The sequence below is a fragment of the Bombina bombina genome, chromosome 9 (genome assembly GCF_027579735.1).
Source record: "Bombina bombina isolate aBomBom1 chromosome 9, aBomBom1.pri, whole genome shotgun sequence".
Taxonomy (NCBI): Eukaryota; Metazoa; Chordata; class Amphibia; order Anura; family Bombinatoridae; genus Bombina; species Bombina bombina.
The window spans coordinates 267,859,030-267,885,585 of NC_069507.1; the positions used below are offsets into that span (position 1 = coordinate 267,859,030).

Below are 26,556 nucleotides of genomic sequence, written 5' to 3' on the forward strand. Positions count from 1 at the left end.
AGGGCACATTAAGCTGATTGTGTGATAGTTGAGGGTGCATTAAGCTGATTGTGTGATAAGTTGAAGGGGCATTAAGCTAATTGTGTGATAAGTTGAGGGCGCATTAAGATGATTGTGTGATAAGTTGAGGGTGCATTAAGCTGATTGTGTGATAAGTTGAGGGCGCATTAAGCTAATTATGTGATAAGTTGAGGGCGCATTAAGCTGATTGTATGATAAGTTGAGGGCGCATTAAGATGATTGTGTGATAAATTGAGGGTGCATTAAGCTGATTGTGTGATAAGTTGAGGGTGCATTAAGATGATTGTGTGATAAGTTGAGGGCGCAATAAGATGATTGTGTGATAAGTTGAGGGCGCATTAAGCTTATTGTGTGATAAGTTGAGGGCACATTAAGGTGATTGTGTGATAAGAAATACAACAAAGGGTTTTTTTGGTTACGCACACCACAAAAGGACTGTTTAATCTTAACACACATATTGTGGGAGTGCTACCAAAGTGACCAAAACAATTACAAAACAACAAAAAATATATTGGTGCACATCCCTCCCCTTTGGTTACTGCACGCCACCCAGCCCAGGTGTGTTCCTGATAAATATACTCAATAAGCTAGAAAGCTTCACACTGTGTAGACATGACTTGCTGCAGTGTGGAAACTGGTTAGTATAGGACCAGTCTTTATGGGACACCTTGTAAGTGGTGACTGGCTTAGCAGAATATGATCATATTGTGTGACTAAGATCCCATTTCATTTAAAGGCATTTTTTAAAGAAAAAAAAAAAAATGCATTAAGCTGATTGTGTGATAAGTTGAGGGTGCATTAAGCTTATTGTGTGATAAGTTGAGGGCGCATTAATCTGATTGTGTGATAAGTTGAGGGTGCATTAAGCTTATTGTGTGATAAGTTGAGGGCGCATTAAGCTTATTGTGTAATAAGTTGAGGGCGCATTAAGCTGATTGTGTCATAAGTTAAGGGCGCATTAATCTGATTGTGTGATAAGTTGAGGGTGCATTAAGCTGATTGTGTGATAAGTTGAGGGCGCATTAGGCTGATTGTGTGATAAGTTGAGGGCGCATTAAGCTGATTGTGTGATAAGTTGAGGGCGCATTAAGCTGATTGTGTGATAAGTTGAGGGAGCATTAAGATGATTGTGCAATAAATTGAGGGTTCATTAAGCTGATTGTGTGATAAGTTGAGGGCGCATTAAGCTGATTGTGTGATAAGTTGAGGGCGCATTAAGCTTATTGTGTGATAAGATGAGGGCGCATTAAGCTTATTGTGTGATAAGTTGAGGGCACATTAAGCTTATTGTGTGATAAGTTGAGTGTGCATTATGCTTATTGTGTGATAAGTTGAGGACGCATTAAGCTTATTGTGTGATAAGTTGAGGGCGCATTATGCTTATTGTGTGATAAGTTGAGGACGCATTATGCTTATTGTGTGATAAGTTGAGGGCACATTAAGCTTATTGTGTGATAAGTTGAGGGTGCATTTAGCTTATTGTGTGATAAGTTGTGGGCGCATTAAGCTGATTGTGTGATAGTTGAAGGTGCATTAAGCTGATTGTGTGATAAATTGAGGGTGCATTAAGCTGATTGTGTGATAAGTTAAGGGCGCATTAATCTGATTGTGTGATAAGTTGAGGGCACATTAAGCTTATTGTGTGATAAGTTGAGGGCGCATTAAGCTGATTGTGTGATAAGTTGAGGGCGCATTTAGCTTATTGTGTGATAAGTTGAGGGCGCATTAATCTGATTGTGTGATAAGTTGAGGGTGCATTAAGCTTATTGTGTGATAAGTTGAGGGCGCATTAAGCTTATTGTGTGATAAGTTGAGGGCGCATTAAGATGATTGTGTGATAAGTTGAGGGCGCATTAAGCTTATTGTGTGATAAGTTGAGGGTGCATTAAGCTGATTGTGTGATAAGTTGAGGGCGCATTAATAAGATTGTGTGATAAGTTGAGGGCGCATTAATCTGACTGTGTGATAAGTTGAGGGTGCATTAAGCTGATTGTGTGATAAGTTGAGGGCGCATTAATCTGATTGTGTGATAAGTTGAGGGTGCATTAAGCTGATTGTGTGATAAGTTGAGGGTGCATTAAGCTGATTGTGTGATAAGTTGAGGGCGCATTAATAAGATTGTGTGATAAGTTGAGGGCACATTAAGCTGATTGTGTGATAAGTTGAGGGCGCATTAAGCTTATTGTGTGATAAGTTGAGGGCGCATTAATAAGATTGTGTGATAAGTTGAGGGCACATTAAGCTGATTGTGTGATAAGTTGAGGGCGCATTAAGCTTATTGTGTGATAAGTTGAGGGCGCATTAAGATGATTGTGTGATAAGTTGAGGGCGCATTAAGCTTATTGTGTGATAAGTTGAGGGCGCATTAAGATGATTGTGTGATAAGTTGAGGGCGCATTAAGATGATTGTGTGATAAGTTTAGGGCGCATTAAGATGATTGTGTGATAAGTTGAGGGCGCATTAAGCTGATTGTGTGATAAGTTGAGGGTGCATTAAGCTGATTGTGTGATAAGTTGAGGGCGCATTAAGCTGATTGTGTGATAAGTTGAGGGCGCATTAAGCTGATTGTGTGATAAGTTGAGGGCGCATTAATCTGATTGTGTGATAAGTTGAGGGCGTATTAAGATGATTGTGTGATAAGTTAAGGGCGCATTAATCTGATTGTGTTAATAAGTTGAGGGTGCATTAAGCTGAATGTGTGATAAGTTGAGGGTGCATTAAGCTGATTGTGTGATAAGTTGAGGCCGCATTAAGCTTATTGTGTGATAAGTTGAGGGCGCATTAAGCTTATTGTGTGATAAGTTGAGGGCGCATTAAGCTTATTGTGTGATAAGTTGAGGGCACATTAAGCTTATTGTGTGATAAGTTGAGGGCGCATTAAGCTGATTGTGTGATAAGTTGAGGGCGCATTAAGCTTATTGTGTGATAAGTTGAGGGTGCATTAAACTGATTGTGTGATAAGTTGAGGGTGCATTAAGCTGATTGTGTGATAAGTTGAGGGCGCATTAAGCTTATTGTGTGATAAGTTGAGGGCACATTAAGCTTATTGTGTGATAAGTTAAGGGCGCATTAATCTGATTGTGTTAATAAGTTGAGGGTGCATTAAGCTGATTGTGTGATAAGTTGAGGGCGCATTAAGCTGATTGTGTGATAAGTTGAGGGAGCATTAAGATGATTGTGCAATAAATTGAGGGCGCATTAAGATGATTGTGTAATAAGTTGAGGGCGCATTAAAGGGACAGTCTACACCAGAATTTTTATTGATTTAAAAGATAGATAATCCCTTTATTACCCATTTCCCAGTTTTGCATAACCAACACAGTTATAATAATATACTTTTAACCTCTGTGATTATCTTGTATCTAAACCTCTGCAAACTGCCCCTTTTTACAGTTCTTTTGACAGACTTGCGGTCTAGCCAATCAGTGCCTGCTCCCAGATAACTTCTCATGCACGAGCACAGTGTTATCTATATCAAATACGTGAACTAACACCCTCTAGTGGTGAAAAACTGTTAAAATGCAATCTAAAAGAGGTGGGCTTCAAGGTCTAAGAAATTAGCATATGAACCTCCTAGGTTAAGCTTTCAACTAAGAATACCAAGAGAACAACGCAAAATTGGTGATAAAAGTAAATTGGAAAATTGTTTAAAATTGCATGCTCTATCTGAATCATGAAAGTTTATTTTGGCCTAGACTGTCCCTTTAAGCTGATTGTGTGATAAGTTGAGGGCGCATTAAGCTGATTGTGTGATAAGTTGAGGGTGCATTAAGATGATTGTGCAATTAATTGAGGGCGCATTAAGATGATTGTGCGCTGGGCCTAATCTCTCATCTTGTTATATTACACAGGGGGATGTTGATGATTCTGTCAGCTTCACGGCTTACCTCAGCATTGCTCTGCTGGAGTCAAATTACAGTCTGTCGGTGAGTAATGTGCAGCACTGACATGTGTCATATTGTATAGGACCACTCCTAATATATCACTCTGCCCAGTCATGGGATAACAGTATACAGGGTATCATACTGCCCAGCCATGGGGTAACAGTATACAGGGTATCATACTGCCCAGCCATGGGGTAACAGTATACAGCGTATCATACTGCCCAGTCATGGGGTAATAGTATGCACTATATCATACTGCCCAGTCATGAGGTAACAGTATACACTGTATCATACTGCCCAGTCATGAGGTAACAGTATACAGTGTATCATACTGCCCAGCCATGGGGTAACAGTATACACTGTATCATACTTCTCAGCCATGGGGTAACAGTATACAGTGTATCATACTTCCCAGCCATGGGGTAACAGTATACAGTGTATCATACTGCCCAGTCATGGGGTAACAGTATACACTGTATCATACTTCTCAGCCATGGGGTAACAGTATACAGTGTATCATACTGCCCAGCCTTGGGGTAACATTATACAGTGTATCATACTGGCCAGTCATGGGATATATATATATATATATATATATATATATATATATATATATATATATATATATATATATATATATATATATATATATATATATAAAATGTGTGTGTGTGTATGTGTATATATATATACAGGGAGTGCAGAATTATTAGGCAAGTTGTATTTTTGAGGATTCATTTTATTATTGAACAACAACCATGTTCTCAATGAACCCAAAAAACTCATTAATATCAAAGCTGAATAGTTTTGGAAGTAGTTTTTAGTTTGTTTTTAGTTATAGCTATTTTAGGGGGATATCTGTGTGTGCAGGTGACTATTACTGTGCATAATTATTAGGCAACTTAACAAAAAACAAATATATACCCATTTCAATTATTTATTTTTACCAGTGAAACCAATATAACATCTCAACATTCACAAATATACATTTCTGACATTCAAAAACAAAACAAAAACAAATCAGTGACCAATATAGCCACCTTTCTTTGCAAGGACACTCAAAAGCCTGCCATCCATGGATTCTGTCAGTGTTTTGATCTGTTCACCATCAACATTGCGTGCAGCAGCAACCACAGCCTCCCAGACACTGTTCAGAGAGGTGTACTGTTTTCCCTCCTTGTAAATCTCACATTTGATAATGGACCACAGGTTCTCAATGGGGTTCAGATCAGGTGAACAAGGAGGCCATCTCATTAGATTTTCTTCTTTTATACCCTTTCTTGCCAGCCACGCTGTGGAGTACTTGGACGCGTGTGATGGAGCATTGTCCTGCATGAAAATCATGTTTTTCTTGAAGGATGCAGACTTCTTCCTGTACCACTGCTTGAAGAAGGTGTCTTCCAGAAACTGGCAGTAGGACTGGGAGTTGAGCTTGACTCCATCCTCAACCTGAAAAGGCCCCACAAGCTCATCTTTGATGATACCAGCCCAAACCAGTACTCCACCTCCACCTTGCTGGCGTCTGAGTCGGACTGGAGTTCTCTGCCCTTTACCAATCCAGCCACGGGCCCATCCATCTGGCCCATCAAGACTCACTCTCATTTCATCAGTCCATAAAACCTTAGAAAAATCAGTCTTGAGATATTTCTTGGCCCAGTCTTGACGTTTCAGCTTGTGTGTCTTGTTCAGTGGTGGTCGTCTTTCAGCCTTTCTTACCTTGGCCATGTCTCTGAGTATTGCACACCTTGTGCTTTTGGGCACTCCAGTGATGTTGCAGCTCTGAAATATGGCCAAACTGGTGGCAAGTGGCATCTTGGCAGCTGCACGCTTGACTTTTCTCAGTTCATGGGCAGTTATTTTGCGCCTTGGTTTTTCCACACACTTCTTGCGACCCTGTTGACTATTTTGAATGAAACGCTTGATTGTTCGATGATCACGCTTCAGAAGCTTTGCAATTTTAAGAGTGCTGCATCCCTCTGCAAGATATCTCACTATTTTTGACTTTTCTGAGCCTGTCAAGTCCTTCTTTTGACCCATTTTACCAAAGGAAAGGAAGTTGCCTAATAATTATGCACACCTGATATAGGGTGTTGATGTCATTAGACCACACCCCTTCTCATTACAGAGATGCACATCACCTAATATGCTTAATTGGTAGTAGGCTTTCGAGCCTATACAGCTTGGAGTAAGACAACATGCATAAAGAGGATGATGTGGTCAAAATACTCATTTACCTAATAATTCTGCACTCCCTGTATATATATATATATACACACACACAGTATCCCACAAAAGTGAGTACACCCCTCGCATTTTTGTAAATATTGTATTATATCTTTTCATGTGACAACACTGGAGAAATGACACTTTCCTTAAATGTAAAGTAGTGAGTGAACAGCCTGTATGACAGTGTCAATTTGCTGTCCCCTTAAAATAACTCAACACACAGCCATTAATGTCTAAACCATTGGCAACAAAAGTGAGTAGACCCCTAAGTGGAAATGTCCAAATTGGGCCCAAATTTTCAATATTTTGTGTTGCCACCATTATTTTCCAGCACTGCTTTAACCCTCTTGGGCATGGAGTTCACCAGAGCTTCACAGGTTGCCACTGGAGTCCTCGTCCACTCCTCCATGACAACATCACAGAGCTGGTGGATGTTAGAGACCTTGCGCTTTCCCACCTTCAGTTTGAGGATGCCCCACAGATGCTCAATAGGGTTTAGGTCTGGAGACATGCTTGGCCAGTCCATCACATTTACCCTCAGCTCCTTTGGCAAGGCAGTGGCTTTTTATAGCCTAGGTCATCTTTATGTAGAGCAAATAAAAAAAAAAAATTCAGATCCTCAGAGAGTTCTTTGCCATGAGGTGCCATGTTGAACTTCAAGTGACCAGTATGAGAGAGTGTGAGAGCGATAACCCCAAATTTAACACACCTGCTCCCCACTCACATCTGAGACCTTGTAACACTAACGAGTCACATGACACCAGGGAGGGAAAATGGCTAATTGGGCCCAATTTGGACATTTCCACTTAGGGGTGTACTCACTTTTGTTGCCAATGGTTTAGACATAAATGGTTGTGTGTTGAGTTATTTTGAGGGGGCAGCAAATTTACACTGTTATACAGGCTGTCCACTCACTACTTCACATTTAAGGAAAGTGTCATTTCTTCAGTGTTGTCACATGAAAAGATATAATAAAAAATTTACAAAAATGTGAGGGGTGAACTCACTTTTGTGGGATACTGTGTGTGTGTGTGTATATATATATGTGTGTGTGTGTGTGTGTGTGACCAGTGTGTTTCTTTGCCTCACAGATGGGTCTCCTGGAGGGTACAATGACCTGTTTGGTAGCTGCCTCTAAGGTAAAGCAGAGCATGTATAACCAAGCCCTGATGGTCTACGCATTCACGCTGGCCAGGAACTGGGAGAGGAGAGATTATCTTCTTAAGCAACTGAAGCAAGTGGCCATTATTAAAGGTATTTAATGAGACAAAAAGGTATAAATATCTAAGTGTATTTTGTCAGGACTTTATGATATCAGCGGAATTACTGTGATTCAGACAACATCTTCAGTATTACTACACAGTGTTATCACTTGTTGTGACTCTTCCAGCTCTGCACAAACACAGCAGGTCCAGAAAGTGTCCCCTTGCTGTTCTCCTACATACACTCCGAGGGCAATGTCATGCAGGAATATATATAGAGCTTCATCATCATCAGTATATAATCAGTCCGTTTCACAAACCTATATAACCTGTTACCTTCTGTCTCACTCTTAACCTTGAGATAACCACTTCATCTAATAAGACCAGTTATCTGATTATATATATATTGCACTTTTCAGATATTGCTCTTTTTCAAATTGAAGGTATGTGTCATTCAAACATATACACACGTATATATACACACCACCAAAAAGATTATGACTCACTAAAGGTTCAGATGATGATTAGCATTTTTCAGCAATAAAGTATTTTTTTTAATTAAGGTATGTACATTGTTTTTTAGACAAAATGCTGATGCACACTTAAAGGGGCACTAAACCCAATTTTATTATTTCGTGATTCAGATAGAGCAATTTTAAGCAACTTTCTAATTTACTCCTATTATCAATTTTTCTTCGTTCTCTTACTATCTTTATTTGAAAAAGAAGGCATCTAAGTTTTTTTTTGGTTCAGACTCTGGACAGCACATTTTTATTGGTGGATGAATTTATCCACAATTCAGCAAGAACAAACCAGGTTGGTAACCAAAAATGGGTCGGCATCTAAAATTACATTCTTGCATTTCAAATGAAGATACCAAGAGAATAAAGAAAATGTGATAATAGGAGTAAATTAGAAAGTTGCTTAAAATTTCATGCTCTATCTGAATCACAAAAGAAAAAAATTGGGTTCAGTGTCCCTTTAACAGTCTACAGAATAATGTAATATTGTATGTGTTGATATGTGTATATATGTCTGTAAATACATACATACACATATAGATACATTTGTACACATATATGAATAAATATATATATATATATAATTATATGCAGTGTGTGTGTGTATCTATCTATCTATCTATCTATCTATCTATCTCTATCTCTATATATATATACACATACATACATACATACATACACATATAGATACATTTGTACACATATATGAATAAATATATATATATATATATATATATATATTTCTCCAACATAGGTGTGTCCGGTCCACGGCGTCATCCTTACTTGTGGGATATTCTCTTCCCCAACAGGAAATGGCAAAGAGCCCAGCAAAGCTGGTCACATGATCCCTCCTAGGCTCCGCCTACCCCAGTCATTCTCTTTGCCGTTGTACAGGCAACATCTCCACGGAGATGGCTTAGAGTTTTTTAGTGTTTAACTGTAGTTTTTCATTATTCAATCAAGAGTTTGTTATTTTCAAATAGTGCTGGTACGTACTATTTACTCAGAAACAGAAAAGAGATGAAGAATTCTGTTTGTATGAGGAAAATGATTTTAGCAACCGTAACTAAAATCCATGGCTGTTCCACACAGGACTGTTGAGAGCAATTAACTTCAGTTGGGGGAACAGTTTGCAGTCTCTTGCTGCTTGAGGTATGACACATTCTAACAAGACGATGTAATGCTGGAAGCTGTCATTTTCCCTATGGGATCCGGTAAGCCATGTTTATTACGATTGTAAATAAGGGCTTCACAAGGGCTTATTTAAACTGTAGACTTTTTCTGGGCTAAATCGATTGATTATTAACACATATTTAGCCTTGAGGAATCATTTTATCTGGGTATTTTGATATAATAATATCGGCAGGCACTGTTTTAGACACCTTATTCTTTAGGGGCTTTCCCCAAGCATAGGCAGAGTCTCATTTTCGCGCCGGTGTTGCGCACTTGTTTTTGAGAGGCATGGCATGCAGTCGCATGTGAGAGGAGCTCTGATACTTAGAAAAGACTTCTGAAGGCGTCATTTGGTATCGTATTCCCCTTTGGGTTTGGTTGGGTCTCAGCAAAGCAGATACCAGGGACTGTAAAGGGGTTTAAAGCTTAAAACGGCTCCGGTTCCGTTATTTTAAGGGTTAAAGCTTCCAAAATTGGTGTGCAATATTTTCAAGGCTTTAAGACGCTGTGGTGAAAATTTGGTGAATTTTGAACAATTCCTTCATGTTTTTTCGCAATTGCAGTAATAAAGTGTGTTCAGTTTAAAATTTAAAGTGACAGTAACGGTTTTATTTTAAAACGTTTTTTGTACTTTCTGATCAAGTTTATGCCTGTTTAACATGTCTGAACTACCAGATAGACTGTGTTCTGAATGTGGGGAAGCCAGAATTCCTATTCATTTAAATAAATGTGATTTATGTGATAATGACAATGATGCCCAAGATGATTCCTCAAGTGAGGGGAGTAAGCATGGTACTGCATCATTCCCTCCTTCGTCTACACGAGTCTTGCCCACTCAGGAGGCCCCTAGTACATCTAGCGCGCCAATACTCCTTACTATGCAACAATTAACGGCTGTAATGGATAATTCTGTCAAAAACATTTTAGCCAAAATGAACCCTTGTCAGCGTAAGCGTGGCTGCTCTGTTTTAGTTACTGAAGAGCATGACGACGCTGATATTAATATCTCTGAAGGGCCCCTAACCCAATCTGAGGGGGCCAGGGAGGTTTTGTCTGAGGGAGAAATTACTGATTTAGGGAACATTTCTCAGCAGGCTGAATCTGATGTGATTACATTTAAATTTAAATTGGAACATCTCCGCATTTTGCTTAAGGAGGTATTATCCACTCTGGATGATTGTGAAAATTTAGTCATCCCAGAGAAACTATGTAAAATGGACAAGTTCCTAGAGGTGCCGGGGCTCCCAGAAGCTTTTCCTATACCCAAGCGGGTGGCGGACATTGTTAATAAAGAATGGGAAAGGCCCGGTATTCCTTTCGTCCCTCCCCCCATATTTAAAAAATTGTTTCCTATGGTCGACCCCAGAAAGGACTTATGGCAGTCAGTCCCCAAGGTCGAGGGAGCGGTTTCTACTTTAAACAAACGCACCACTATTCCAATAGAGGATAGTTGTGCTTTCAAAGATCCTATGGATAAAAAATTAGAAGGTTTGCTTAAAAAGATGTTTGTTCAGCAGGGTTACCTTCTACAACCCATTTCATGCATTGTCCCTGTCACTACTGCCGCATATTTCTGGTTTGATGAACTGCTTAAGGTGCTCGATAGTGACTCTCCTCCTTATGAGGAGATTATGGACAGAATCAATGCTCTCAAATTGGCTAATTCTTTCACTCTAGACGCCTCTTTGCAATTGGCTAAGTTAGCGGCTAAGAACTCTGGGTTTGCTATTGTGGCGCGCAGAGCGCTTTGGTTGAAATCTTGGTCGGCTGATGCGTCTTCCAAGAACAAGCTACTAAACATTCCTTTCAAGGGGAAAACGTTGTTTGGTCCTGACTTGAAAGAGATTATCTCTGATATCACTGGGGGTAAGGGCCACGCCCTTCCTCAGGATCGGCCTTTCAAGGCAAAAAATAGACCTAATTTTCGTCCCTTTCGTAAAAACGGACCAGCCCAAGGTGCTACGTCCTCTAAGCAAGAGGGTAATACTTCTCAGGCCAAGCCAGCTTGGAGACCAATGCAAGGCTGGAACAAGGGAAAGCAGGCCAAGAAACCTGCCACTGCTACCAAGACAGCATGAAATATTGGCCCCCGATCCGGGACCGGATCTGGTGGGGGGCAGACTCTCTCTCTTCGCTCAGGCTTGGGCAAGAGATGTTCTGGATCCTTGGGCGCTAGAAATAGTCTCCCAGGGTTATCTTCTGGAATTCAAGGGACTTCCCCCAAGGGGGAGGTTCCACAGGTCGCAGTTGTCTTCAGACCACATAAAAAGACAGGCGTTCTTACATTGTGTAGAAGACCTGTTAAAAATGGGAGTGATTCATCCTGTTCCATTAAGAGAACAAGGGATGGGGTTCTACTCCAATCTGTTCATAGTTCCCAAAAAAGAGGGAACGTTCAGACCAATCCTAGATCTCAAGATCTTAAACAAATTTCTCAAGGTCCCATCGTTCAAGATGGAAACCATTCGAACTATCCTTCCTTCCATCCAGGAAGGTCAATTCATGACCACGGTGGATTTAAAGGATGCGTATCTACATATTCCTATCCACAAGGAACATCATCGGTTCCTAAGGTTTGCATTCCTGGACAAACATTACCAGTTCGTGGCGCTTCCTTTCGGATTAGCCACTGCTCCAAGGATTTTCACAAAGGTACTAGGGTCCCTTCTAGCGGTGCTAAGACCAAGGGGCATTGCAGTAGTACCTTACCTGGACGACATTCTGATTCAAGCGTCGTCCCTTCCTCAAGCAAAGGCTCACACGGACATTGTCCTGGCCTTTCTCAGATCTCACGGCTGGAAAGTGAACGTGGAAAAGAGTTCTCTATCCCCGTCAACAAGGGTTCCCTTCTTGGGAACAATTATAGACTCCTTAGAAATGAGGATCTTTCTAACAGAGGCCAGAAAAACAAAGCTTCTGGACTCTTGTCGGATACTTCATTCCGTTCCTCTTCCTTCCATAGCTCAGTGCATGGAAGTGATCGGTTTGATGGTGGCGGCGATGGACATAGTTCCTTTTGCGCGCATTCATCTAAGACCATTACAACTGTGCATGCTCAGTCAGTGGAATGGGGACTATACAGACTTGTCTCCGAAGATACAAGTAAATCAGAGGACCAGAGACTCACTCCGTTGGTGGCTGTCCCTGGACAATCTGTCTCAAGGGATGATGTTCCACAGACCAGAGTGGGTCATTGTCACGACCGACGCCAGTCTGATAGGCTGGGGCGCGGTCTGGGGATCCCTGAAAGCTCAGGGTCTTTGGTCTCGGGAAGAATCTCTTCTACCGATAAATATTCTGGAACTGAGAGCGATATTCAATGCTCTCCAGGCCTGGCCCCAGCTTGCGAGGACCAGGTTCATACGGTTTCAATCAGACAACATGACGACTGTTGCGTACATCAACCATCAGGGGGGAACAAGAAGTTCCCTAGCGATGGAAGAAGTAACCAAAATTATTCTTTGGGCGGAGTCTCACTCCTGCCACCTGTCTGCTATCCACATCCCAGGAGTGGAAAATTGGGAAGCGGATTTTCTGAGTCGGCAGACATTGCATCCGGGGGAGTGGGAACTCCATCCGGAAATTTTTGCCCAAGTCACTCACCTGTGGGGCATTCCAGACATGGATCTGATGGCCTCTCGTCAGAACTTCAAAGTTCCTTGCTACGGGGCCAGATCCAGGGATCCCAAGGCGGCTCTAGTGGATGCACTAGTAGCACCTTGGACCTTCAAACTAGCTTATGTGTTCCCGCCATTTCCTCTCATCCCCAGGCTGATAGCCAGGATCAAGCAGGAGAGGGCGTCGGTGATCTTGATAGCTCCTGCGTGGCCACGCAGGACTTGGTATGCAGATCTGGTGAATATGTCATCGGCTCCACCTTGGAAGCTACCTTTGAGACGAGACCTTCTGGTTCAGGGTCCGTTCGAACATCCGAATCTGGTTTCACTCCAGCTGACTGCTTGGAGATTGAACGCTTGATTTTATCGAAGCGAGGATTCTCAGATTCTGTTATCGATACTCTTGTTCAGGCCAGAAAGCCTGTGACTAGAAAGATTTACCACAAAATTTGGAAAAAATATATCTGTTGGTGTGAATCTAAAGGATTCCCTTGGGACAAGGTTAAGATTCCTAGGATTCTATCCTTCCTTCAAGAAGGATTGGACAAAGGATTATCTGCTAGTTCCCTGAAGGGACAGATTTCTGCCTTGTCGGTATTACTTCACAAAAAGCTGGCAGCTGTGCCAGATGTTCAAGCCTTTGTTCAGGCTCTGGTTAGAATCAAGCCTGTTTACAAACCTTTGACTCCTCCTTGGAGTCTCAATTTAGTTCTTTCAGTTCTTCAGGGGGTTCCGTTTGAACCCTTACATTCCGTTGATATTAAGTTATTATCTTGGAAAGTTTTGTTTTTAGTTGCGATTTCTTCTGCTAGAAGAGTCTCAGAATTATCTGCTCTGCAGTGTTCTCCTCCTTATCTGGTGTTCCATGCAGATAAGGTGGTTTTACGTACTAAACCTGGTTTTCTTCCAAAAGTTGTTTCTAACAAAAACATTAACCAGGAGATTATCGTACCTTCTCTGTGTCCAAAGCCAGTTTCAAAGAAGGAACGTTTGTTGCACAATTTGGATGTTGTTCGCGCTCTAAAATTCTATTTAGATGCTACAAAGGATTTTAGACAAACATCTTCCTTGTTTGTTGTTTATTCAGGTAAAAGGAGAGGTCAAAAAGCAACTTCTACCTCTCTCTCTTTTTGGATTAAAAGCATCATCAGATTGGCTTACGAGACTGCCGGACGGCAGCCTCCCGAAAGAATCACAGCTCATTCCACTAGGGCTGTGGCTTCCACATGGGCCTTCAAGAACGAGGCTTCTGTTGATCAGATATGTAGGGCAGCAACTTGGTCTTCACTGCACACTTTTACCAAATTTTACAAGTTTGATACTTTTGCTTCTTCTGAGGCTATTTTTGGGAGAAAGGTTTTGCAAGCCGTGGTGCCTTCCATTTAGGTGACCTGATTTGCTCCCTCCCTTCATCCGTGTCCTAAAGCTTTGGTATTGGTTCCCACAAGTAAGGATGACGCCGTGGACCGGACACACCTATGTTGGAGAAAACAGAATTTATGTTTACCTGATAAATTTCTTTCTCCAACGGTGTGTCCGGTCCACGGCCCGCCCTGGTTTTTTTTTTTAATCAGGTCTGATATTTTATTTTCTTTAACTACAGTCACCACGGTACCATATGGTTTCTCCTATGCAAATATTCCTCCTTAACGTCGGTCGAATGACTGGGGTAGGCGGAGCCTAGGAGGGATCATGTGACCAGCTTTGCTGGGCTCTTTGCCATTTCCTGTTGGGGAAGAGAATATCCCACAAGTAAGGATGACGCCGTGGACCGGACACACCGTTGGAGAAAGAAATTTATCAGGTAAACATAAATTCTGTTATATAATTATAATTATATGCAGTGTGTGTGTATCTATCTATCTATCTATCTATCTATCTATCATCTATCTATCTATCTATCTATCTATCTCTATCTATATATATATACACATACATACATACAGTATATACATACATACAGTATATACATACATACATACATACATACATACAGTATATACATACATACAGTATATACATACATACATACATACAGTATATACATACATACATACAGTATATACATACATACAGTATATACATACATACATACATACATACAGTATATACATACATACATACATACATACATACAGTATATACATACATACAGTATATACATACATACATACATACAGTATATACATACATACATACATACATACATACAGTATATACATACATACATACATACAGTATATACATACATACATACATACAGTATATACATACATACATACAGTATATACATACATACAGTATATACATACATACATACATACAGTATATACATACATACATACATACATACAGTATATACATACATACATACATACATACAGTATATACATACATACAGTATATACATACATACATACATACAGTATATACATACATACATACATACATACATACAGTATATACATACATACATACATACAGTATATACATACATACAGTATATACATACATACATACATACATACAGTATATACATACATACATACATACAGTATATACATACATACATACATACATACAGTATATACATACATACATACATACAGTATATACATACATACAGTATATACATACATACATACATACATACAGTATATACATACATACATACATACATACAGTATATACATACATACAGTATATACATACATACATACTGTTACGGTTGCCTCCAGGCTGGCTGGAAGTTGGACCGTAGAAAAGGATGCTCCTAGCGCTCACCAAAGGAGCAGCAGCACCGTGGACACTATAACTGCTGCGTAGCCACCATCAGTAATGCAGACTATATGAACCACCGCTGCTGGGCTGGTATCTCGCCGTCTGCTCTGCGCCCTGGACCTACGACCAGGCTCCAGTAGGCGAACCTCTTGCTTCTGTAGCAATCCCTGTAGCTAAGGGAGTATGAAAAACATAGCAATCCCTGTAGTGATTATAAGCTGTCCCCTACAAACATGAGTCAAAGCTGCAAGTTAGAGGGACAGAAAAATAGGTCTGATGTGCTGGAGCACACAGCCTCCTTTTTATTGAGGTTACATGCAAACAGGACACTCTCAGGGGGAGGCATAAAATCCCCCATCACACATTTGATATTAGATAGAGAGACACTCCCTTTGACAGGCCACAACATTTACTTCAGCAGATAACATTACACACAATAAAACAATGCAGTCCACCTTATCAATACTAGTCTGATTAGACAATGGGAAAGTTGATCACTAAACCTAATTAGAGCTAATCCCAGCAGACTTGTATGTAGAATAGGTTTCTTGAAGCTGAACAAAATTTAACTCTTAATGGCACACAATGAAACTGAACCAAGTGGGAGAAAGCCAGGGACAAGTCATTTCACAGGTCTGGGGACATAGTCTTAAAGGGGGCATTGTTCACCAGAGTCACAATATGTCCCCAGACGTTTCCCAAAGGGCCACACACACCCAACAAAAGTCAATATACTCTCAGGGGCACAATCTTCCAGGGGCCATAGTCATGAGGAAGGAGGCTGGCAAATAGGCTTCTCCAAAATCCAGGGAAGCAGGGCAACCTTCCATTTAAAGGGCCAGTCACAAATAGCAGTTTGTAACATATCTCCCCTTTTGGAGGGAGACTAACAAGGCACCTGACCTTCTGTCGGTCAGTGCCTAAGTTAGTCTCGCAACCCACCCACAAATAAACACTAGCAGCAAAGCAGCCCCCCCACAACAAGTAGCACTGGCCTGTAGGTTCCAGGTTATAGGATGAAAGTGTAGCATCCTCTGCCTTCCTGGCGCAGCTGTGCAAATAGCTGATGGTACTTGGGGGGCAGAAGCCAGCGGCACTCTGCCCTGGTGCCAGCGCTTCTGCTGGGGTGAGGGGTTTGCAGGCCAGTCCTGTAACAAGGGGGTCTGTAGGGCAGAGGCCAGCAGCGCTCTGTTCTGATGCCAGCTCTTCTGCTGGGGGAATTGGGGCATAGTCCTGCCCGGTGGCAAAGGGAACGTGGGGGTCAGTGGGGGTTAACATCTCCACTGTTAACCCTGGGCCCAAGTTAGGAGTTAGCTGGGGAGGGGGAGATTGGCTTACCTCCTCCTCCTGATACTCCGGTGGCCGTTGGGAAGGGAGGTCGATGCTCTCCGCTTCCTGTGGAACATGCTGCGGCTGGGGAGAGAGACCGGTTGTCTCCTCTCCCTGGAAGGCACACTCCGGCTGGGGAGGGAGGTCGATGCTCTCCCCTCCCTGTAGCTGGGTCTGTCGCTGGGGATCTGGGCCACCTGCCCAGCATCCCTGTAGGGCCGGTAGAGAGACTGCGGTCCCATCTCCACCTGCCTGCTGGGGGTCCTCCCAGGACCAGTCTATGAGGCCTGCTGCCTCTGGTATCTCTGGCTGGGGAAGGGGACTGGTTGTCTCTTCCCTCTGCACAGTATACTGCCGCTGGGGAGGGAGGTCGCTGCTCTCCTCTCCCTGTAACTCTGGCTGCCGCTGGGAAGGGAGGTCGTTGCTCTCCGCTCCCTGTGACTCACTTTCTCGCTGGAGACCAGGTGTCCAGACCCTCAAACTCCACAGTTGGCGCTCAAAGGCTCGTGCCGCTTTGTTCTCCGTATCCAATTCCCGGATGATGCGACTGACTACCTCCTGTGCAGGGTCTGGACCATATCGGACTAGCCGCCTCTTTACCTCTGGAACGAAATCCGCGCCCTCATAGCGACGGATCAGGTTGAGGTGCTCTTCACAGGGTTCTGAATAGTGTCTTGTCAGCTCCATGCTGCTGTAGGTAGGGACGCTGCGCAGTGGCTAGCGTTGCCCTCAATAACTCTCCTACGATACCAGTGCTGTTGTGGTGCTGCTCCTTGCGCTAGGACGCCAATCCCACCGCTGCCGCCAAATGTTACGGTTGCCTCCAGGCTGGCTGGAAGTTGGACCGTAGAAAAGGATGCTCCTAGCGCTCACCAAAGGAGCAGCAGCACCGTGGACACTATAACTGCTGCGTAGCCACCATCAGTAATGCAGACTATATGAACCACCGCTGCTGGGCTGGTATCTCGCCGTCTGCTCTGCGCCCTGGACCTACGACCAGGCTCCAGTAGGCGAACCTCTTGCTTCTGTAGCAATCCCTGTAGCTAAGGGAGTATGAAAAACATAGCAATCCCTGTAGTGATTATAAGCTGTCCCCTACAAACATGAGTCAAAGCTGCAAGTTAGAGGGACAGAAAAATAGGTCTGATGTGCTGGAGCACACAGCCTCCTTTTTATTGAGGTTACATGCAAACAGGACACTCTCAGGGGGAGGCATAAAATCCCCCATCACACATTTGATATTAGATAGAGAGACACTCCCTTTGACAGGCCACAACATTTACTTCAGCAGATAACATTACACACAATAAAACAATGCAGTCCACCTTATCAATACTAGTCTGATTAGACAATGGGAAAGTTGATCACTAAACCTAATTAGAGCTAATCCCAGCAGACTTGTATGTAGAATAGGTTTCTTGAAGCTGAACAAAATTTAACTCTTAATGGCACACAATGAAACTGAACCAAGTGGGAGAAAGCCAGGGACAAGTCATTTCACAGGTCTGGGGACATAGTCTTAAAGGGGGCATTGTTCACCAGAGTCACAATATGTCCCCAGACGTTTCCCAAAGGGCCACACACACCCAACAAAAGTCAATATACTCTCAGGGGCACAATCTTCCAGGGGCCATAGTCATGAGGAAGGAGGCTGGCAAATAGGCTTCTCCAAAATCCAGGGAAGCAGGGCAACCTTCCATTTAAAGGGCCAGTCACAAATAGCAGTTTGTAACACATACATACAGTATATATGTTACAGTTAAAGTGCAGAAATCAGTTAATGTGCTCATTACCTAGCTAATCTGCAAATTAACTAGGGTGATCCGTTAAAGTGCAGAAAAATTGTTTCAATTCTCAAATTACCTAGGTAATCTGCACATTACCTACTAGGCACTAGTTAAAGTGCAAAAAATGCAATTTTTAGCTGTTTAGAAAAGTTTGTTTCTCTCATGTAAACTGTTTATTGAAAAAGGAGCTGAAGAATGTAATAAATAAAGAACAGAATGTTCCGATTTCGGGGAAATTATCTATCTATCTATCTATCGAATCTATAATAAATAGATAGATTTGATAGATAATTTCCCAGACAGAGAATTTCAAGACGTGCGGGCTGGGACTTATGGTAAGGTTCCCAGAGGCAGTTGCGGCGCCAGAGGCTCTGATTAGAACAGAGCACTCTGTAGCGTATCTGCCCTCGGCCGAAATCAGAACATTCTGTTCTTTATTTATTTAGTTAAACTCAACTATAACAATTAATGAAATTAACAGAATGTTATTATTTAACCCCTTAATGACCACAGCACTTTTCCATTTTCTGACCGTTTGGGACCAAGGCTATTTTTACATTTCTGCAGTGTTTGTGTTTAGCTGTAATTTCCCTCTTACTCATTTACTGTACCCACCCATATTATATACCGTTTTTCTCGCCATTAAATGGACGTTCTAAAGATACCATTATTTTCATCATATCTTATAATTTACTATAATAAAATATATAAAATATGAGGAAAAAATGGAAAAAAAACACACTTTTTCTAACTTTGACCCCCAAAATCTGTTACACATCTACAACCACCAATAAACACCCATGCTAAATAGTTTCTAAATTTTGTCCTGAGTTTAGAAATACCCAATGTTTACATGTTCTTTGCTTTTTTTGTAAGTTATAGGGCCATAAATACAAGTAGCACTTTGCTATTTCCAAAACACTTTTTTTCAAACTTAGCGCTAGTTACATTGGAACACTGATATCTTCTAGGAATCCCTGAATATCCCTTGACATGTATATATTTTTTTTTAGAAGACATCCCAAAGTATTGATCTAGGCCCATTTTGGTATATTTCATGCCACCATTTCACCACCAAATGCGATCACTTTAGGTTTCTCACTGAATTTATTTACAAACAGCTTCTGCAATTATGGCACAAATGGTTGTAAATGCTTCTCTGAGATCCCCTTTTTTCAGAAATAGCAGACATATATGGATTTGGTGTTGCTTTTTGGTAATTAGAAGGCCGCTAAATGCCACTGCGCACCACACGTGTATTATGCACAGCAATGAAGGGGTTAATTAGGGAGCATGTAGGGAGCTTGTAGGGTTAATTTTAGCTTTATTGTAGTGTAGTAGACAACCCTAAGTATTGATCTAGGCCCATTTTGGTATATTTCATGCCACCATTTCACCGCCAAATGCGATTAAATAAAAAAAAAGTTACATTTTTCACAATTTTAGGTTTCTCACTGAAATCATTTACAAACAGCTTGTGCAGTTATGGCACAAATGGCTGTAAATGCTTCTCTGGGATCCCCTTTGTTGAGAAATAGCAGACATATATGGCTTTGGCGTTGCTTTTTGGTAATTAGAAGGCCGCTAAATGCCGCTGCGCATCACACGTGTATTATGGCTAGCAGTGAAGGGGTTAATTAGGTAGCATGTAGGGAGCTTGCAGGATTAATTTTAGCTTTAGTGTAGAGATCAGCCTCCCACATGACACATTACACCCCCTGATCCATCCCAAACAGCTCTCTTCCCTCCCCCACCCCACAATTGTCCCCGCCATGTTAAGTACTGGCAGAAAGTCTGCCAGTACTAAAAAAAAAAAAAGCTATCCTTGATAAAAAATTTTTTTTAAAAAGGCATATTTACATATGCTGCTCTGGAGGATCCCCCCTTAGCCCCCAACCTCCCTGATACCCCCCCAAACAGCTCTTTACCCATCCCCCTCTAACTTATTAGTAGCCATCTTTGGTACTGGCAGCTGTCTGCCAGTACCCAGTTTATAGTAAAACATTTGTTTTTATTATTTTTTTAAATATTTTTCTGTAGTGTAGCTTGCCCCCCCAAAAGACCAACCCCCCACCCCCTCCCAGATCTCTTAGATCGACATACTTTAGATATTTTTGGCCCTCACTGCCACTTTTTTCACATAATTTTTCTGTAGTGTAGCGGTTCCCACCCGCTCCCTACCCGTGCGCGCGCCCGTGTGGCCTCGGCGTTCCCGCCCACGATCCCGCCCCCCTCCACATCATACGGCCCATCGATGGCCGCCCATCCGCCTCCCAGACTGGCTCCCACCCACCAACGAAACCGGCCATCGATGTCTGGCTCTCTCTGCATCGGATGGCCAAGGGGGGTTATTGCAGGATGCCTCGATGTTGAGGCATCACTGCAATAACCGGAAAGCAGCTGGAAGTGAGCAGGATTGATTCCAGCTGCTTTCCAGACCGAGGACGTACGCCATACGTCCTTGGTCGTTAAGTGTATTTTTTTTGAGGACGTATGGCGTACGTCCTTGGTCGTTAAGGGGTTAACATCATGTTCTTTATTTATTTTGTTAAACTCAACTATAACAATTAATGAAATTAACAGAATGTTATTTATTTATTTCGTTCAAGTGAACTATAACAAATCACTCGTTAAAGTGAAAATAAGATATTTTCTGGAACAACAGCAACAGCAATATCTAAGAATTAATCATCAATCAATTAAAAAAATATAATACAAACAATCAAACCGTTTAAAATATTAGATCTAGGAAATGAATTTGCAGTCACAAATTGTTTTATTGCTGTTTTTAGATTTGATATAGGAAATTAATTTGCAATTGCTTACTTATTTGTGCAGTCTAAAAATTGGTGACACTTTGAATTACATAGCAGTAGTTTTTTGCGACAAGCACACCTATTTGTGGTACATTTAGATTTGCAGTCACATTTTCTGAAACCCTGACCAGTACCAAGCGATTGTTTTATTGCTGTTTGACGTAAAGATATTTCTACAGCAGGGACATCTTCTGTCATTAAAAATCTCTCTTTGCAAACACTCGGCTAGATTTGGAGTTTTGTCGGTAACGACCCGAAAAACTAACGCCGGCTTCTTTCTGGCCGCACCATAAAAATAACTCTGGTATTGAGAGTCCACATAAAGGCTGCGTTAGGCTCCAAAAAAGGAGTGTAGAACATTTTTAACGCAGCTTCAACTCTCAATACCAGAGTTGCTTATGCAAGCGGCCAGCCTCAAAAACGTGCTCGTGCACGATTCCCCCATAGGAAACAATGGGGCTGTTTGAGCTGAGAAAAAACCTAACACCTGCAAAAAAGCCGCGTTCAGCTCTTAACGCAGCCCTATTGTTTGCTATGGGGAAACACTTCCTACGTCTGCACCTAACACTCTAACATGTACCCGAGTCTAAAAACCCCTAACCTTACACTTATTAACCCCTAATCTGCCGCCCCCGCTATCGCTGACACCTGCATTTTATTTTTAACCCCTAATCTGCCGCTCCGTAAACCGCCGCTACTTACATTATCCCTATGTACCCCTAATCTGCTGCCCATAACACCGCCGACCCCTATATTATATTTATTAACCCCTAATCTGCCCCCTCAACGTCGCCTCCACCTGCCTACACTTATTAACCCCTAATCTGCCGAGCGGACCGCACCGCTATTATAATAAAGTTATTAACCCCTTATCCGCCTCACTAACCCTATAATAAATAGTATTAACCCCTAATCTGCCCTCCCTAACATCGCCGACACCTAACTTCAATTATTAACCCCTAATCTGCCGACCGGAGCTCACCGCTATTCTAATAAATGGATTAACCCCTAAAGCTAATTCTAACCCTAACACTAACACCCCCCTAAATTAAATATAATTTTAATCTAACGAAATTAATTAACTCTTATTAAATAAATTATTCCTATTTAAAGCTAAATACTTACCTTAAAATAAACCCTTATATAGCTACAATATAAATTATAATTACATTGTAGCTATTTTAGGATTAATATTTATTTTACAGGCAACTTTGTAATTATTTTAACCAGGTACAATAGCTATTAAATAGTTAAGAACTATTTAATAGCTAAAATAGTTAAAATAATTACAAAATTACCTGTAAAATAAATCCTAACCTAAGTTACAATTAAACCTAACACTACACTATCAATAAATGAATTAAATAAACTACCTACAATTACCTACAATTAACCTAACACTACACTATCAATAAATTAATTAAATACAATTCCTACAAATAAATACAATTAAATAAACTAGTACAAAAAATAAAAAAGAACTAAGTTACAAAAAATAAAAAAATATTTACAAACATAAGAAAAATATTACAACAATTTTAAACTAATTACACCTACTCTAAGCCCCCTAATAAAACAACAAAGCCCCCCAAAATAAAAAATGCCCTACCCTATTCTAAATTACTAAAGTTAAAAGCTCTTTTACCTTACCAGCCCTGAACAGGGCCCTTTGCGGGGCATGCCCCAAGAAGTTCAGCTCTTTTGCCTGTAAAAAAAAACATACAATACCCCCCCCAACATTACAACCCACCACCCACCTACCCCTAATCTAACCCAAACCCCCCTTAAATAAACCTAACACTAAGCCCCTGAAGATCATCCTACCTTGTCTTCACCTCACCAGGTATCACCGATCCGTCCTGGCTCCAAAATCTTCATCCAACCCAAGCTGGGGTTGGCGATCCATCATCCGGTGGCTGAAGAGGTCCAGAAGAGGCTCCAAAGTCTTCATCCTATCCGGGAAGAAGAGGCGATCCGGACCGGCAACCATCTTGATCCAAGCGGCATCTTCTATCTTCATCCGATGACGACCGGCTCCATCCTGAAGACCTCCACCGCGGACCCATCTTCTTCCGGCGACGTCCAACTGAAGAATGACGGTTCCTTTAAGGGACGTCATCCAAGATGGCGTCCCTCGAATTCCGATTGGCTGATAGGATTCTATCAGCCAATCGGAATTAAGGTAGGAATATTCTGATTGGCTGATGGAATCAGCCAATCAGAATCAAGTTCAATCCGATCAGCCAATCAGATTGAGCTCGCATTCTATTGGCTGTTCCGGTCATCTTGGATGACGTCCCTTAAAGGAACCGTCATTCTTCAGTTGGACGTCGCCGGAAGAAGATGGGTCCGCGGTGGAGGTCTTCAGGATGGAGCCGGTCGTCATCGGATGAAGATAGAAGATGCCGCTTGGATCAAGATGGTTGCCGGTCCGGATCGCCTCTTCTTCCCAGATAGGATGAAGACTTTGGAGCCTCTTCTGGACCTCTTCAGCCTCCGGATGATGGATCGCCAACCCCCGCTTGGGTTGGATGAAGATTTTGGAGCCAGGACGGATCGGTGAACCTGGTATGGTGAAGACAAGGTAGGATGATCTTCAGGGGCTTAGTGTTAGGTTTATTTAAGGGGGGTTTGGGTTAGATTAGGGGTATGTGGGTGGTGGGTTGTAATGTTGGGGGGGGTATTGTATGTTTTTTTTTACAGGCAAAAGAGCTGAACTTCTTGGGGCATGCCCCGCAAAGGGCCCTGTTCAGGGCTGGTAAGGTAAAAGAGCTTTTAACTTTAGTAATTTAGAATAGGGTAGGGCATTTTTTATTTTGGGGGGCTTTGTTGTTTTATTAGGGGGCTTAGAGTAGGTGTAATTAGTTTAAAATTGTTGTAATATTTTTCTTATGTTTGTAAATATTTTTTTATTTTTTGTAACTTAGTTCTTTTTTATTTTTTGTACTTTAGCTAGTTTATTTAATTGTATTTATTTGTAGGAATTGTATTTAATTAATTTATTGATAGTGTAGTGTTAGGTTAATTGTAGGTAATTGTAGGTAGTTTATTTAATTATTTTATTGATAGGGTAGTGTTAGGTTTAATTGTAACTTAGGTTAGTATTTATTTTACAGGTAATTTTGTAATTATTTTAACTATTTTAGCTATTAAATAGTTCTTAACTATTTAATAGCTATTGTACCTGGTTAAAATAAATACAAAGTTACCTGTAAAATAAATATTAATCCTAAAATAGCTATAATATAATTATAATTTATATTGTAGCTATATTAGGATTTATTTTACAGGTAAGTATTTATCTTTAAATAGGAATAATTTATTTAATAAGAGTTAATTAATTTCGTTAGATGGAAATTATATTTAACTTAGGGGGGTGTTAGTGTTAGGGTTAGACTTAGCTTTAGGGGTTAATACATTTATTAGAGTAGCGGTGAGCTCCAATCGGCAGATTAGGGGTTAATAATTGAAGTTAGGTGTCGGCGATGTTAGGGAGGGCAGATTAGGGGTTAATACTATTTATTATAGGGTTAGTGATGCGGATTAGGGGTTAATAACTTTATTATAGTAGCGCTCAGGTCCGCTCGGCAGATTAGGGGTTAATAAGTGTAGGCAGGTGGAGGCGACGTTGTGGGGGGCAGATTAGGGGTTAATAAATATAATATAGGGGTCGGCGGTGTTAGGGGCAGCAGATTAGGGGTACATAAGGATAACGTAGGTGGCGGCGCTTTGCGGTCGGCAGATTAGGGGTTAATAAGTGTAGGCAGATGGAGGCGACGTTGAGGGGGGCAGATTAGGGGTTAATAAATATAATACAGGGGTCGGCGGTGTTAGGGGGAGCAGATTAGGGGTACATAAGGATAACGTAGGTGGCGGTCGGCAGATTAGGGGTTAAAAAAATTTAATAGAGTGTCGGCGATGTGGGGGGGACCTCGGTTTAGGGGTACATAGGTAGTTTATGGGTGTTAGTGTACTTTAGAGTACAGTAGTTAAGAGCTTTAGAAACCGGCGTTAGCCCAGAAAGCTCTTAACTACTGACTTTTTTCCTGCGGCTGGAGTTTTGTCGTTAGATGTCTAACGCTCACTTCAGAAACGACTCTAAATACCAGAGTTAGAAAAATCCCATTGAAAAGATAGGATACGCAATTTACGTAAGGGGATCTGCGGTATGGAAAAGTCGCGGCTGAAAAGTGAGCGTTAGACCCTATTTTGAGTGACTCCAAATACCGGCGGTAGCCTAAAACCAGTGTTAGGAGCCTCTAACGCTGGTTTTCACGGCTAACGCCAAACTCCAAATCTAGGCCACTGAATTCAGATGTTGCATACAATTGATTTAAAATACCAGTTTTAGTACCAAGTTTATAAAAGCCATCCTCTGTTTTACTAAGAACCACAGCTAAAATCGAGCGGACATCAGTTTTTGCTCGGTCTACTTCGGGTTCTTTAATTCTCACAGTGACACCTTCATCGACATTTGTGTGCTTTGAATTAGAAACTGCTAACATTTTCTTTGCTTGCTTTTCTAAACCTTTCTTGGATTCATCACGCTGTATTTTCTGATCCATATTCTTTTTACAGATGTTGCACAATACATTCTTATCATACCCTTCCTCTTTAGGATCTATTTCACCACAAATTACGTGAACAAACATATCACACAATTTACACTTGTGAGCACCTGATGCTGCTTTTGAGCAAACAATACAGACCATGGCCCCTAGTTATGAAATTCTGGCGGACCTGATCCGACAGTGCGGATCAGGTCCGCCAGACCTTGCTGAATATGGCGAGCAATACGAATTCCGAAGTTCAATCTGATTGGCTGATTGGATCAGCCAATAGAATGCATGGTCAATTCTATTGGCTGATCCAATCAGCCAATCGGATTGAACTTCAATCCGATTGGCTGATTAAATCAACCAATCAGATTTTTCCTACCTTAATTCTGATTGGCTGATAGAATCCTATCAGCCAATCGGAATTCGAGGGACGCCATCTTGGATGACGTCATTTAAAGGACCAGCCATTCGTCGGGTAGTCGTCGTGCAGGAAGGATGCTCCGCGCCGGAGGTCTTCAAGATGGAGCTGCTCATCGCCGGAAGGATGAAGATAGAAGATGCAGCTTGGATGAAGACTTCTGACGGATGGAGGACCTCTTCTGCCCCGATCGGATGAAGACTTCTGCCCGGCTGGAGGAC

General features: G+C 41.5%; 1 protein-coding gene across 1 annotated transcript in view; it reads left to right on the plus strand.

Moving 5' to 3' along the window:
* Nucleotides 1-26,556, plus strand: part of LOC128640578 (ovostatin-like) — a 242,508-nt gene that overhangs the window by 142,563 nt on the left and 73,389 nt on the right. Inside the window, exons 26-27 of the mRNA XM_053693049.1 lie at nucleotides 3,874-3,948; nucleotides 7,224-7,386. Of these exons, the coding sequence (XP_053549024.1) occupies nucleotides 3,874-3,948; nucleotides 7,224-7,386 (238 nt within the window). The remainder of the gene's footprint in view (nucleotides 1-3,873; nucleotides 3,949-7,223; nucleotides 7,387-26,556) is intronic.